At 36.2% G+C, this 16,947-nt stretch overlaps 1 protein-coding gene across 1 annotated transcript; it reads right to left on the minus strand.

The window, feature by feature from the left end:
- Positions 1–2,545: 2,545 nt before the first annotated feature.
- On the minus strand, positions 2,546–8,151 carry LOC117178624. The gene is made up of 3 exons (XM_033370047.1): positions 8,036–8,151; positions 7,724–7,850; positions 2,546–2,833 (listed from the first exon to the last, which is right to left on the minus strand). Exons 2-3 carry the CDS (start codon positions 7,847–7,849, stop codon positions 2,546–2,548), a joined length of 414 nt encoding a protein of 137 aa, XP_033225938.1. The 5' UTR covers position 7,850; positions 8,036–8,151.
- Between the last annotated feature and the right edge of the window lie 8,796 nt (positions 8,152–16,947).

The following is a 16,947-nucleotide window of genomic DNA, read 5'->3' on the forward strand; positions in this document are numbered from 1 at the left end:
GAGGGAGCTCTTCTTAATATTTTGACACCAAAATCATGTCGATACACCTTACCGACTGCGAGTAAAGCCACCCACGCTTTAACTTGACAGACTGTACATGCTCCATGTAAAATATTTCCATGGCGTTTGTAAGAAGCATGTAAAGTATAGGCCTCACGACTTTATCTTGTGGCGGTTTTATACTGATCTTAATAAATCAGAATTAAATCCGTTAATATCGTAATACATGTCGATGGCTATTTTTAAAATAGATATCTTATCATTCAACTTTCTTCTTTTCTAAACCCAGCTTGTCCTTTAGGGATTGAACTTTTATGGACTATAATCGCTTTTATTTTCTCGCAGCCTTCTGGAATTTCTCCCGTCTCTAGAACGTTATTTAATAATTTGAACATTGAACTCAGGTCTCAGGACATTAAAGGTAACAAACTTATAAAATTAATTGATTACATCATCGCAAAAACATTTGTTTGCGTCAATAAAATTTCTGTTTGATCAACTATAGATTCTGATTATTACATGGGAACAAAATATTCAGCTGACTCAGGAAACTTTTCATTAAAAATTTTTTTCAGTTGACAAAATTAAGTTCTGGAATACTATATAAGGCTCTTTTTTAAGGGCTTCTAAAATCGCGCCAAAAGTTTAGGCCCCTCAATTCTCTTAATTGCAATTTTCTCAAAAACATTGAAAGAGTTCCTTTATTTCTATATTTCTTAAATTTTTACCTAGCCCTTAATCTCGGTAAAAATAGTGTAGAACCCAAAAGGAGGAAAATAATTGAACATAACGCATATTTGAACAAATAAGTTCGTTTATTGTAGTCTTTGTTTATAACGTCGGTTGATTGGCTTCTTGCTTACCACGGCATTATCTTAATCTATTTTCTTAAGCATCTTACAATATTATTCAGTCTTACGAAAGTGACAATTGATACTGGCGATATTCTTCTGGGTTTAACATGGCAATAATTTAGTCTTATAATTCTAACTTAATAATAATAAAAAAAATTGTTCATAAGAGGCTCTTAGATTTCTCTATACAATTTTTAAAGTGTTATACAATAAAGGAAGTAAGTCGAAGCCTGAATAGTGTACCCGAGTAAGCATAATCAGATCACGAAGTCTCGGAGTCTGGACGGCGTACTCGAGTAAATAAAGGTTAAATTACGAAGTCTCGGAGTCTGGATAGCGTAACCGAGCAGAATAAGATCAAGAAAAATAAAAATGCAGTCTCTCGGACCCTGAGCAGCGTACCTCAGTAAATAAATCAATATCACAATGCCTCAGAGCCTGAACAGCGTATCTGAGCAAATAATAACAATAATAACAATTTGCAATGTCTCGGAGCCTGAGCAGCGTACCCGAACAATCAATAAAAATCAAATACAATGTCTCGGAGCCTGTGCAGCGTACATGAGAAAAACAATATAAATAATAATATAAGTGGCAAGGACCATATTTTTATCAGCTGTGGTACTATCAATAAAACTCCTTTACATTTGATGGTAGCAAACTCTAAATCGGCAAACACTTGCTTTCGCAATCTTACTGGCCTGTCATCTGTGGCCCCTATGACAGAGATTCCAACAATCGAAGAGTTGGACATTTTTCAAAGGACTTAAATTGATCTTCATAAAATTTCTCTGAGATACACGACACATGACTTCTTGTGTCAGCCAAGGTCTTTACCTGTAATCCTCGGATTAAAATATCTGTTGTTGGACATCCATATTTTCATTCTGCCTCGCTGATATCTTCCTCTAATAATTCTTCACGTAAATCATAATTGAGTGCATTTACAAATCTGGATATTAGTGTTTTTTCTCTCGCATCCGTAAAAATATTAAGATTGTTTAAGGATGCTGTCCTTACAAGTTTTCCGAATATATCTCGCTAGGTTCTTCCCTTAAGGTCATCTCTTCTTCTTCGTTGTTATGTTCGGTGATAGTCATTGTCCTTATATTTCTGACCATTGATGCTCTATTTTTATCTTGTCTTCTCCAGTTTTCCTCCCTTGTTTCCCTTTGTAGGTGATTGTTTTCACGCTCTGATAGATTTTCCAAGGTAGTGATGGTTCTTCCCACAATCGCCGTTCTCACCTCCTCATTGTAATGTCTCGCAAGCTTCTGTGTGATCTCTTCATTAGTTGGAGTTGGGGTGAGCACCCTTGCTTCTCTAAATAATTTTATTACATACGCAGCCATGGAGGTGTCAATGCCTGATTTATATTATCCAAATTCCAGTTTTGTTTTGATGTCATGTTGGTTCGTCTGTCCCCAGTATCTGCGTTTGAATTTCTCGCAAAACCCTCTGAAATCATCGCCATCTTCCTTGAAAAGATCCCACCAATCTCTCGGTGTTCCATGCAGGCAGATGCCAATTACGAAAGTAGTTTGCTCTCGGGTGGGTCTCACAGCTGCCCAAAAATCACGAAGCTCTTCCAAGAATTTCATAGGGGACCCACTTTCGCTAAAAACCGGCGTCTTAGGAGTAATCTTCAGCCCTCCAATCTCGCAATTCCCTGCTGGTCTTAATGGCATGTTTTATATCTTGTCTTCCAGCTGTTGCCTCCGGTCTTCGACTTTCTGGATCTCGTCCTTATTTTTTCTGACTGCCAGTTGGATTAATTCGGCCAGTCTTTTATTGTGTTTGGTGGTACCCTCCCTGAAATCTTCTAGTTTGCCTTCCACTACCTGGAAGCGTACCTCCTGCACTTTTCTGAGTGACTTTACTTGGTTGGTGGTTTCGGCTAACATTCTATTCTCTGCATCTTCTATATCTTCGCGAAGTTCAATCTGCGTAGTTTCGATTTTTCTTTCATTTTTTCCAATCTGAAACACAATTCGTTGTTGCCACTTAGCAATTTGTCATAATCATTTTTCCGTTCTTCAATTCATTGCCTAAGGTGTCAAGCTCCTTTCGGAAGCTAAAACGTTCATTTCCTGAAACTAATTTTGGAATAGTACCAGTGTGGCGAGCAGGATTAGGCAGGGTGTAATCTCCGAGTTCAATCATTTGTAATTCGGATGCTGTTGCCCCCTGTTCCTGGTAATTGGGTAAGTTAGGGGTGCTTAGGTTCCCTTCTTCATGTTCATTTTTTTCATTAATTTTTTTCAATAATTTACCCTTCTGAGTCCCTGTTCGCGCGCCAATGAAACAGTTCCTCTATTTCTATATTTCTTAAATTTTTACCTAGCCCTTAATCTCGGTAAAAATAGTGTAGAATTAAGAAAGAGGAAAATAATTGAACATAACGCATATTTGCACAAATAAGTTCGTTTATTGTAGTTTTTGTTTATAACGTCGGTTGATTGGATTTTTGCTTACCACTGCGTTATCTTAACCTATCTTCTTAAGCATCTTACAATATTATTCAGTCTTACGAAAGTGACAATTAATACTGGCGATATTCTTCTCGGTTTAACATGGCAATAATTCAGTCTTGTAATTCTAACTTAATAATAATAAAAAATTGTTTATAATCGACTCTCTGGATTTCTCTATACAGTGTTTAAAGTATTCTACAATAAAGGAAGTTGGTCGAAGTCTGAGCGGCGTACCCAAGTAAGTATAATCAGATCACAAAGTTTTGGAGTCTGTATAGCGTACCGCAGTAAATAAAGGTGAAATTACGAAGCCTTGGAGTCTGGATGGCGTACCCGAACTAAATAAGATCAATAAAAATAAAAATGCTGTCTCGGAGCCTGAGCAGCGTACCCGAGTAAATAAATCAATATCACAATGCCTCAGAGCCTGAACAGCGTACCTAAGCATTTAATAATAATAATAAAAAACAATTTGCAATGTCTAGGAGCCTGAGCAGCGTACCCGAGTAAATAATAATCAATATACAGGGTTGACCATATTCGACGAAAAGATTTGGAAACACTGTAACTTTTGACAGAAATGAAAGACCGAGTAATGGCGTAGCGCGTTCGAAGCATCAGTCTAAGGAGATTTTTGCCATGGAGCAGTACACTCCACGCGAACGTTCTCAGATTGTTGAAATTTACAATCAACAAAACAAGTCAATTGCTTCATGTTCGAAAAAGAACGGCCCAATGACCATACCAGCACAAATACCACACCAAACAGTCACTTTTTGGTCATAAAAAGAGGTACCTCGTGAATAATTTGAGGATTTTCAGTACCATAAAACCGATAATTTTGTTTGTTCATGGCTCCGGTTAACATGAAATGAGCATCATCGCTCATGATGATTTTTTTGCCAAAAATGATCGTCACTTTCAGCCATTTCGATGACTCTTTGGACGCAATATGCGACGTAAAGAGGTTCGCTTTATGCCCAACTGCTCAGATCGACGTGTTTCAGATACAAACGATACAATGCAGTCGCAGAAAGCGCAGTTTTCTCTTTATTTACTATTCTCCATGTATGTTGAGTTTTCACAATTGAATTGTTTTCTTGAATGTAAATTTCAACAATCGGAGAGCTTTCGCGTGGAGTGTACTGCTCCATGGCAAAAATCTCCTTGGACTGATGCTTCAAACGCGCTACGTCATTACTCGATCTGTCATCTCCGTCAAAAGTTACAGTGTTGCCGAACCTTTTCGTCGAATATGGCCAACCCTGTAAATCAAATACAATATTACGGAGCCTGAACAGCGTGCCCGAACAATCAATAAAAATCAAATACAATGCCTCGGAGCCTGTGCAGCGTACCCGAGAAAAACAATGTAAATAACAATATAAGTGGTAAGGAGCATTTGCAGGCATACCCAAGCAACAAAAAGGATATAAAAATAATCTAGAGCCTAGAATAGCGTACCTAGACGAATCAAAACTACGGACCTCTATTCTTCGAGAGCAACAACTGTGAAGAATAATTTGGGATGCGTGGACGTCGGTTTCCCGTTGTCTACTCGAGTGGTGCTGACCTGCCTCACGCTTGCGTTCTTATAGCAGTTACTGCGTATAAAGCTTTTTGGGTGTATTCTGGTTACTTAGTGGTAGGCGTAAATAAAAGTAACTGTTTCAACATATCCGAATTGTTCAATAAAAAGCTTCTGAAAGCTTGAAGTATTCTAAATTAAATGAGACGACCACTTTTACCTTAAAAAATTATTGTCAATAGTTTAATATTTCATTTTTTACGAGAATTTATTTACAAAAATATTTGATGTTGAGAGTAAATGAAAATAGAAAGCCTTTTCAGGACTCTAAATGTGCAGTTTTATGATGTTAGTACAGTGCAATAATTTAATTAACCATTGTTATAGAAAGGGTACTTTTTCTGATTACTTGTCCCGGTCGATTTCTAACTGCTGGTCCATTTCTGACAGCTGGTCTATTTCGAGTACAGAACACACACACACACACATACACACGCGCGCGCAAACACAAGATGAAATGAAAACATTAAAACGATCCTTAAATTATTTGTTATCTATTACTAAATAAAGTTCTGTATAGAAAAAGAGCCTGGGCCTCAAAATTAACATACATAAAATTAAAACTAAGGTATTTGAAGGAAAGAGTGAGAAAACCATATGCAACATTATATTGAATGATGAGAGAATTGAACAAGTTGATAAGTTCGTACACCTTGGTAGCTTATTCACTAGGCACAGAAAAGAGGAAGAGTTAGATAGGCTTCTAAACGAGGGTGAGAAAGTTATTGGTAGAGCAGGGCCCATTATTGGAAGTAAAAATATATCAAATAAAGCTAAAACGACAATACATAATTCTATACTTGTACTGACTATCTATACGATAGCGTTGCATGGATCTACCAAGGAAAAGATAAGAGTAAAATCAACGCGATTACCATGAGGTTCTTGCGCATAATATGCAGGAAAACTCTAAAAGACAAAGTGAGTAATGAGATAATTCTTAAACTATGTGGTGCAGAAGAAACACTAGTTGACAATTGGAAAAGTAATCACTTAAGATGGTTCGGCCATGTAGAGAGAATGCTAGATGAATGACTTTTCAAAATGCGCTCACTTTTTAAATTTTCATCAAAAATGGCTGGTTGACGAACTCGGCATGTCAACATCCCGGCATGTCAACAATATGCTTAAACACTTGCGGAAAAAATGCAGAAACAAGTCGTCCTTGGGTCGCTCCGTGTCCTCATGGTGCACGAGAATTTTGCTGGATCGTCTTATTGAGTACCTTCTGGGTTTTTAAATTTTTTTATTCTAAAATATAGAACAAATATTTACCTCGCATAAACATAGCAAGTAATAACAAAATATGCCTGTAATTTTAATTATATTGTCGATCATGCCGTATAGTGCATCCGTTCCGAGCGAAATCGCGGCAAAATTTCAGCCATTACGACGTCTCACGACCGTGAGATAGGTGATTACAGCCTGTAATGGAATCAATACGACGATCCGGCAAACGTCTCGTGCATTCTGAGGACACGGAGCGACCTAAAGACGACCGCCTTCTGCATTTTTCCCGCAAGTTTTTTAGCATATTGTTGACACGTAGGGATGCTTTTCAGGCTATTAACCAGTGAAAGCTTGGCGCTTTCAAGAGCTTCGTTAATAAGGACGATTTGGTTCACAGAATCTTCCGGGTACAATCGTTGCAACTCTCTTCTAAGGTCTTTATACCTCTCTTTCTTTTTATTCTCCTTGGCTATGATACTTTTGTCAGCTGGAGCCGAAAATTGGATAAAAAACATGGTTTGCTTCTCGAAGTAAGTCAAGAAGAACCATGTAAGGCCTCGAGTGTGCAATAGAAACAATTCTCGAGAATATAAAGTTCTAGTATATGCGGCACTTCTCATTCTCGACAATTTACTCTATTTCCTTAGGAGCATTTAGAGAAGCAAGATGTAAGTAAGTTGTTCCCGCACGAGTTGTACAACTAGATAGTATGTGTGCTAAATACTCGGGGTGTGCATGGCACGCCCTGCAGCTATCATCGGCAATATTTTGGCTCAAAATTTGGCGACAGTTATAACGGTATATTAAATAACAAAAAAGACCATGAAACCATTTATTTATCATAAAAATTATGTCAAAAATTCAAAAATACAAGGAAATACTTAATTCTCGGCAAAACGTTCGCATTCAATGCCTACAGGTGCACGATGGTCATCACGCATTCTGCGCATGGAGTTCGGGCACCTCATGAAGAATTTGAAAACATTTTATCGGTTGGCAAATACAAATAAAAATAAAATAAATACGTATTTTGAGAATCTTTTATGAAAACTTTGTGATTATATGTTTAATATATTTTACAAAAATATTTTTTTACCATAAAGAATTTTGCAATTTTTCCAACTTTTTTGTTACAAATTCCAGTTTTTACAATGTGATGAGCAATTTTTTAGGATTTATGCTCTTTGTCTGTTTTGATACGGTGAAAAAATAGCTTTAAGATGAGCCCAAGAACATTGAAAAATGTTAATTACTTCGAAAGTTATTGAACATTCCATAAAAATTGAAATTTGTATTATTTTTTTAATAACTACTCACAAAATAGACAAATTGACTTTATTTTAAGCTCACTTTATAGAGAATTTAGAAAGCAATTAACCTCATTCAGAGAAAATTCTTTATCTTTAGCATAATTGAAATTAAGAGAATTTAATCAGTCATGAAAAAATAGGTGTACGAAAACTTTTGACAGGTAGTGTATGTTTTAAATACACGGTATGCCCTTGAATTCTATATAAAGCTGGTCAAAATATGCTGTATAAAAAGTCATTAAATTATCTCTTCATATATCAACTTACCTTGATTAGCAGATACTCTAAATAAACTTCCATTGCCACTGTCCTCGGAAAATGCTCCTCTTCCGAATCCGACAGAGATGCTGCCACATCTTTCGCATTTCGGAGATTATAAACCCGGGCACCCATTCTGAAACATAAATTATTAAATAATTATTGTAAATTGATTATCATTAGAAATGAATTATGAAAATGTACACAAATTTGAGCAAAATCAAATTTATTTATGGTGGCTATCGAATGCGAAGAAATGTTTTCTTTGCAATTTATTTTAATAAATATATAATTATTGTAAGGCAGATTAAATTTACTTACATTCAATAGAAATTCAAGTGCCAAACAGCAAAATTCACTACTTTTATATTTCGGAGTCAGTAACGATGATGCGCACACACACAAGGAACACTTTTGCAAATATGCACTTACTCCAAGTTTAGTACCTGCTACTTTGGCAGCCAACCCACAAATGAACAAGAACTCAACGACAATAGATGCTAGAGAGGCACCGCATATTTGTCGCAGTGGGGGTATATCTCGGAACAGTGAAAGCGGAAAATGCCAGCAACTTGAAAGTTTTGTAGGTGCAGATTTACACCAGTGTATGTCGTAGGGTTAATATTTAATATTCGCACACATTATCGTACGCGGCTTCACCAATACATAATCTCATCTCCCTGAACCAAATATTCATTTTTTAACAATCGCGAACTTGTATCATTTTCTAGGATCAAATAGTTCATAATAATTAGATGGATATAAATCAACAGATCGTGCACAGTTCTTTTGACTTGCGGCGTTATAGTTCAATGAAGGCTGATATTTATTTTTAGTTCTTTAACGAAAGAAATGACAGTCTCATTGATCTGAAGTTAGCTAGCGCAGGCAACGTATTCTTTTGTTTAGCTGATTGATTTTCTTCTTCGCGTAGTATCCAGGTGTGATTTCATAGAAGAAATCATCATCGCTGGATGAATTTAATTTTGTGTTTTTTTAAATGTGAAACATATTTTTATTCGCTTCTGGCAAACATTCTCTTTCTTCGCTCGCGTTAATCATTTTTTATGCAAAACAGTTTGCTCATCTTTTTTACTCATATGTTCTGAGCTATTTAGTTTCCAGTATATTTGATTCTTTCTGTGTATTTTTGCGTGTTAATGTATACATATAATTTAGAAATTGATTCTATTAGAGTGTTGAATAAGATTCTAAGTTATCTGTTGATCGGAAGTTGTAGGGAAGACGTAAGAATTCTGTTGGATTACCTTCGCATGTCTAACTTGATAGATAGTCAGAAATCCAATTTGCATGGTTAACATCTGAATCCATTATATCATTGGATCACACAAAAGTAGGCAAAAAGATCTTCAGAAGATTTTGGAACATAATTTTGGAATATAAAACTATTAGACCACAAGATAAAGCACAGAATGCTGACATTTTTCTACTTGCAAAAGTCTTGAAGAATTCTAGAGAGAGTGTCTTCCTCCCGAAAAAAGTATGACAGTTACAGAGTCTAAGGGGAGGGTTGAATTGCAAGATTTGTGCGATCGTACAGTGTAGCATATGTTGGCAATTCAAAATATTTTGCCACCGGATATAGTGGAAGCGAAAAATGTCGTGATGAAGTGTCAATATAAATATTGTTGTGATGACTCATCTGGCCAGACTGAATCTAATAAAAAATTATGTGGAACAGAAAAATCAGATACAGGAATTTTTATGATTTCAATGGTGCCATTACGTATGATTAAAACTTGTCCCCATAAGAATGATATGAATTTTTCTGAATTTGCAGAGCCCTTAACAATTTGGATGATCGGTAATCCTGGATACACCTGATTATGTAGGCTGCTCATGTTTAAACATACACCAGAAACAAAGGAACGAACTACGACAGAAGTAGAGTTGATGGCAGAAAAAAAAACTAAAATCGATAGAAATAAAAGTACCGAATAGTCATTGTACCATAACTTTCAGTCATGAGTTTGCGTTGACCATGGTTGATGGAAAAGTGTGTCAGACTATTTCCGAAATTCCTTCTGCTGCCACATGTTACCTTTGTCATGCGATACCATCACAGATGAACGACTTACCTAAAGTTGCAGATAAACCAGAGAAGGTACGAAATTTCAGATAAGGGCTCTCTAAATTGCCCAAGTGGATTCTTCTGATGGAATTGATACTGCACAGAAGCTATTGTTTAGGATTTTGCAAAAGGCAAGCAAAAACTAACAAAGAGAAAGCGAAAGTGAAAACTGCAAAACAGAGTCCAAAAAGAATTCCGTGATAAGATTGGGTTTATTATAGATGTTCCAAAACATGGCTCGGGGACTTCTAACACAGGATATACTGCCAGAAGATTTTTCAGAGATCCTGATTTGACATCCGAAATCATACATGTCAACAGGGACTTCATCCGTAGATTCGGCATAACTTTGTAAGCAAAGGCTTCAGGGAAGGCAGTTGAAACTTTCAAGTTCGGAAAATATTTCCAACAAACAGCGAAAATTCACGTCAATCTTTGTAATTGGTATTACTTGCCCGTGACAGCACACAAAATTCTCATTCATGGAGCCAAAATGATTGAATCTGCTTTTCTCGCCATTGGTTAATTGACGGAAGAAGCTTAAGAGGCGAACATCAAAAATTTCAAACATCTACGAGAGTTTCACACTCAAAATTATAGCAGAGAGACTACTAATAGAGATCTTGGACGAAAACTGCTGATTTTGACCGACCCCAAAAATTGTAAATCTGAGGCAAAAACGGAAGAAAAAATTAATTCTGCTAGATCCTGAAGCTCAAGACTTGCTCAAGATTTTTCTTCAGACTCGTGAGTGTTCTGACTTTTTATGTGTTATAGAATTGATTTATAACAAATATTAAATGTTTTGTTCAATCATTCCTTATATTCAAACTCTTTTCTGTTGGCCTACTGTAAGCACTGAATTAAAAAAAGAACTTTTTTTCTGAAATTGAAAGGACTGACTTTGAAAAAAAAAACGAGTTTTTACGTCGACAATTGCCCGGATAATGCATTATTAAATTAAATTTGTTAAACGAAAACATAAAATAAATAAAGTAATTATAAATGTTACTGAAACTATCGTAAAGTTCCCAATTAAAAGGACTGAGATTGAAAAAAAACGAGTTTTTCCGTCGCCAAATACACAAATAATGCATTTGTTTCTTGAATTTGTTAAACAATTCACAAAATTTATAAACATATTATGAATGTAGCTTAAATTAACATGAACTTCTTAATTAAAAGGACTGAAATCGAAAAAAAATTTTAGTCAACAGATGCCCGAATAATGCATTTGTTTATTAAATTTGTTTAAAAAATTATTAAGTAGTGATGGATATTGCTTAAATTAACATCAAGTTTCCAATTGAAAGGACTGGCATTGAGAAAAAGCAAATTTCTCCTTTGATAAGTGCTGGAATAATGCAGTTGTTTATTGAATTTTGTTGATTATATCATAAAATTCATCAAAAAATTATGAATTTTATGGAATTATCATAAGGTTCCTAATTTAAAAAAATCAACATCGATAAAAACTAATTTTTCTGACGACAAATGCCTGAATAATGCCTTTTTTTATTAAATTTTTTTATAATATTAACAAGTATAGGCTTAGGAGAAATTTTTTTTCATTAAAATGTTCTTTCCGTTTCAATTTCTTGCAATATAACTTAAAAAATGTTAAATTATTGAAAATTGTGGAAAACACATTTTTAACAAATAAATAGTTTATACAATTTTTTATTGCATTTTAATGGAATATCTTTATATAATGTTAATCTATGAAAGGTCGGCGAATACAACAATTTTCCTATTATTAACGAGAACTGGGAACGTAAATCAGAAAAAATTGTCATTTTTTTCATCATATTTATTTATTTATAAAAAAATTAAAAAACTAAATTAAAAATCAGGCTCGACAACCTTCTTTCAAATTTTATCAGCTTTTTTTAAAAACATCTAAATAGGTCCACAGGTTCAGCTGGAATCATATTTTGAACCAAAAATGTACTTTTTCCCCACTGTGCGATGCAGGCTAGTGGTAAGAAAGTCAACTCGCTGGCTTTGGAAGTCTGCAATCTTATCCAATATTGCTGGTTTTAATGTCTCAATATCCCGAGGATGGACGATTTTAGTAACATTTGTCTATCGGCTTTCTGGCTCTATTTCTTTTTTTATTTAGTTGCTCTGTTAGTGCATGCATATCCCTTCTGATGTACTTCAGCTTTAATTAGGTCTTCGTTATCCACACCTTCCAGAAGGAGTTTATCGATATGAAAATGCTGTTCCACTTCCATTTTATGGCAGCTATTTCAACAGCCAAAAGCAATCTCTTTACAGATATTGAGCGTTTTTGGTGTTCTAATCTCTGCTCATTTATTTTTATTCCTAGCTCTGGTTACCTAAGTAAGAAGAGTTGATGGTATTCTTTTCTTACAGTTTCCCATTTTTCTCTGCAAAAAATAAAGGCGCATTATATCTCTGTTTATACGTTGCCACTGAATCTCTGCTGCTGCCGCTATTTGAATCAGATCAGCTGCCCCTGGAGGATGTGGCCGAACTGGATCCTCATCACGTTGCCTAAGAACATCATTCACCGATGTTTGATTGTGTGATGCAGCTTACGTTAACTAATTTCATTATTTCTTGGCCTTCTGAGATAGAAATATTATGCATCGCTTCATATCTTTAGTTGGTTTTTATCGTCCTCTTAGTCCCGAAAAGTAATACAAAGACGGATTTGCGTACAAAAACAAGCACTTTAAAAAAGCCACATAGAATATTCAAAAACGATATTTATTTTTCCAGTACTTAGAATTATATATGCCAGTCTTTTCTAGACATTCTAACACAAAATGTCGGAAAATTCACAAATTTACCTAATTTTAGGAAGTATCCTCGGTAATAGAATTACAAATGAGTACGCTTGATATTTAGATAGCAGTTGTAATAAAGTACACTGAAGCTCTAGTTAAAATTTTAGAACCTTTTTTAGATCTATGTCGAAAAGTATCATTCAGAGCCTATAAGAATAGAAAAAAATGTATACCGTAAACGTATGATTGATGTCAGCGAACTGAGGATATGGCAACTTAGCATCTACTCAACGTGATATAATTTATGCGCGAATTTTAAATAACACAGATGCTCTTGGACGTCGTGGCGCGTCGTAGAAGCGCGACGTTGCCAAACTTATGACTCAATCTGTGTGAGTCAATAACTAATTGCCCGTTCTTATATGTTCCACTGTCTCACATGTATGTAGTGAGCAAAAAAAAACATACATATTCTTCGTGAAATTCACGATGTCAACTGTTTTAAAGGCATTCTAATCAAAATTAATAAAAATTCACAAATTTACGAAATTGAAGTAGAATAAAGTAGTGAGTGAAGTAGGTCACTTTCATAAAGTGACTGTTTACTCAGCAGTCACACTACATTGATTTGAAATGATTTTAAACTTGTAGAGACACTTTCTTCCATTTTCTTTCCTGAGTACAAAAATCTCCCAAAAGTGGCAATACCGGCATTCTCAATATCATGAGGTGGCCGTTTATGTACCACTGTCAATTTTTTAAGCTCCTACTCTTATATTCTTAATATTATTATTCCTATTTTTATCTTAAATGAATCATTTTCTAATTTTTATTTTACGTTTTTCAACACTTTATAATATTTTGAAAATTAATTTTTTATTGTAAAACTTTTTTTTATTAATATTATTCAAAGTTGATGCCAGAATACAAGAGATTTCTTGAATCGAGAAGAGTTGATTCACCTATGAAACGGTATTAGCTGTGTGGTGAATCTCGACTCAGAAAAAGTCGACGTGTTAAGTAGGCTACCTTAACTTCAAGTTGTTCAATTATGCTGGGGTTTAGACACTAGGCTATCATAAGATAGCCTAGTGTCTAAACCCCAGCCAATAATTCCTGAATTATTATACAGCCAGGCTAGTGGCTATTGCTAGGCCAATCATGAATTTAATTTAATAAATAAAGTTATCCTTACTTGCCTGAGGGGCGCGAGATTGTTTATTAATATTAAAATAACTTAAAACGAACAAAAGGTACTAATCTGATATTAATTGACTTCTACCCATTATTATATTATTTCCCACTAGCCCAACACGGAAAGGGGCAGGATTAGGAGGAAATTGAGCAAGAAAAGAAAAACACTTAATTGAAAACAACAATCAATGGGTTACAAAATAGTTCAATTATTAAATATCCTTGGATCCCTCAATCTTAGCTAATCAATCCAGTGAAAAAAATCATAAAGATCCTTGAATAATTTCTCAAGCGTAATCAACGACCATCCAAATTCCTGGTCTATACATGATAAGAACGGTCATTAAGGCCATGTGATGAGTATAACAGCTGATCAAGTCAGCCCTAAGATCAATATTTTTTCACCTATATTGAAAAATAAAAGTTTAAATAACGCGGAAATTATTTTCGGGAAATGTTAATAAATATTAAAGGATCGTTTGTGGTCTTGCAAAGAGTTTGAGGAAGAAAAAAGTTTATTCATGCAAATAATGATTATCGACGGATACATTTAGGTTTTACAGCAGAAGTTTGACTTTTAGCTTTCTCTGACGGTAATCATGCAATCTGCTTTACCTACAGACACCTAGAAGTTCGAAGTTGTCTACTTACTGCGCTAGTGCTGCTTTGACACAGCTGATACCAGACTGATACGTATATCAGACCAAACATGTTTATTTGCATTTCAAGTGCAAAAATTAGTTCTTAAATTATTTGTGCATAATGTTCGTGAGCGACTTTTGTTGTTTTGCCCCACTTTGTTATAAAAAAAACGTTTTCACTATTCTAATTATTTAGGACCAGAGACAGATTCTTGCATGCCTTCTATTTGTCGTGCCAAAATTTTAAAGCGATATCTCATTCCGTGTGGACTTAAGTTGGGAAACAAAACTTTCATTGGTATTTTCTTGAAAAAAAATTTTGTTTCAAAATTTCCACCGGAATAAAGCAGATACATGGACTTTATTACCTCCTCTTTCATTTCCCGAACTTTCACAGAGATACCTCATTTCGTTTAGACGTAAGTTGGGAAAGAAAAATTGAAGACCAGGTTTGGTTACGTGACCCTCTTGTCACATGGTCTTAAAGGTCACCACTTATACTTAACTTAGTGCATAATGTCAACGACCTTTCCACCTGGTGGCCCTTAAATGACACATACGGTCATGCGAGGTCACCACCATTTTGGATGATCGTACTTAAGATTACCAATATTAACCGCCACACAGACTAAAAATTACTAGTTTTATACCCATAGTCATATAGTTGACTTGCCTACCAGCAAATAGGCCGACTAAAATGACATTTTGCTTTCATTTATACTGAATTCCTAGTCACGTGTCTTTGCTACCGAATCGAAAAATTTAGTTCTTAGCTAAGGACACATTTTAAATCACTTATTAATCCTGTCAGTAACAGTGATTCGCGTTTTACTGAACTTCCATAATGGTGACCTGATTTTGACACGAAAGGTCAGTTAAGGTCACCGTCAGATTGGACGACCCACACGATTCACTGCTAAAGACAACGATTATCTAAATCCACCCTTTTTAGAAAATATCCCCTTTTTACAAAGACTGCATTGCCCGAATCTTATTCCGGTTACACATCACTGTTTTAAGACATGAAGGCGAATGGATAGACATACCTTTAGCTGTCCGGTTTTCTCACGCCGTAAAAGATCCACATATATCTAAGCGTTATGCTTAAGCGATTTAGAGGGTCGATTGGCCAGGCAAATACGACTGCCTTGCAAAAGTCTACTGTCAATATTCTTTACTACGCACTGACAAAGGTGTGCTAATATATTAAGTCCTTAATTTTTACGGCTCCGTGAGGGCAGACAACTGAGAAAGAGGTAGACTGTAATAGGTTTGAACACAGTATGAGTGTCGGCGACGCCAAGTACAGAGATGGCACCAAGGTCATGTATTACGCACCTAGATCGGCGACTATGCGACGCAACAACGTGTGAAGGCACATGTAAATTAGGGTGTCCTACAGGGTGTAGCCATTTTCACTGGTCCCCCCTCACTCGCATTGCATGCCACACTCGCCACATGCGCGACGAAATACGTAGCTTAGCCACCTACTATATGTAGTGCGTGCTCAAAGTTACCGGCTGCTAATATTTTTACAGTTCGCATAATATGTAAACAGCCGGTGTAGAGTTCCCATGAGGCCGTGTTTCCGTCCTGTCAACATGGAGTGGAGATATCGTGCGTGCTAACGATTCACGACTACCTAGTCGTGAATCTTTGTAATGGACTGTGTTGGTGGTGTTGTGTGGTGGTCGGACCCGCTGGCCCTATGAATGTCTAGTGAACCAAAATAAACAAAAAGTTTAAGGGAATTAGTTGATGTGTGTTTAAAAAAATTATACTGACACAGAGTGAATTGTCGGCGACGCCGAGTACAGAGATGGCGCCAGTGCCATGTATTACGCACCTATATCGGCGGCTATGCGACGCAAAAACGTGTGAAGGCACACTTAAATTAGGGTGTCCTACAGTGTGTAGCCATTTTCACTGGTCCCCCTCGCACGCATTGAATGCTACACTCTACACATGCGCGACGCAACACGCAGCAACAGTTCGTACACTAGACAGCTGGTGTAGAGTTCCCATTTCGCCGTGTTTCCTTTCTGTCAGCATGGAGTGGAGTTGTTGTGTGTGCTAACTATTCACGACTACCTACTCGTTAATGTTTGAAGTTCTGTGTGTGGGTGGTGTAGTGTGGTGGTCGAGCCCGACGTCCCTAAGAGTGTCTAATGAACAAAAATAAACAAAAAGTTCGACGAAATTAGTGGGTGTGTGTTAAAAACTTTTTATAATGACCCCCCAGCCTGGTGACGGATCGGTGCTGCAGGATTACAATGCCTAACCCACGAGATGTTTATCTCATTGCAACATGCCAAAACTCTTGAGACTTCTGTATTATGATATATATCGCTTTTGGTTCCTCCAGAATCAAACCAAAGGGCCTATGACAAAGCCACCGAACGCGTCCTCGGGTTGCGGATAGAGGGTCCCTGAACCAAGAGTTTCTGCTGAACATGGTTACAAAAATAAATAGGCAGTCGCGGACAATTGTCCAGGGGTGGTCCCGAAGGAATTAACCCCCAAGCGGAGGTGTGAAAACCGTACCGAAAG

Source organism: Belonocnema kinseyi, chromosome 8, assembly GCF_010883055.1.
Source record: "Belonocnema kinseyi isolate 2016_QV_RU_SX_M_011 chromosome 8, B_treatae_v1, whole genome shotgun sequence".
NCBI lineage: Eukaryota > Metazoa > Arthropoda > Insecta > Hymenoptera > Cynipidae > Belonocnema > Belonocnema kinseyi.

What these genes read in the sequence shown, in the direction of transcription:
- LOC117178624 (XM_033370047.1), bottom strand. Translation starts at nt 7,849, where the DNA reads ATGGGTGCCCGGGTTTATAATCTCCGAAATGCGAAAGATGTGGCAGCA. An exon ending in TAGAGTATCTGCTAATCAAG is followed by an intron (nt 2,834 to 7,723) that starts GTAAGTTGATAT and finishes ATTGTGTTTCAG; the next exon opens with ATTGGAAAAAATGAAAGAAA.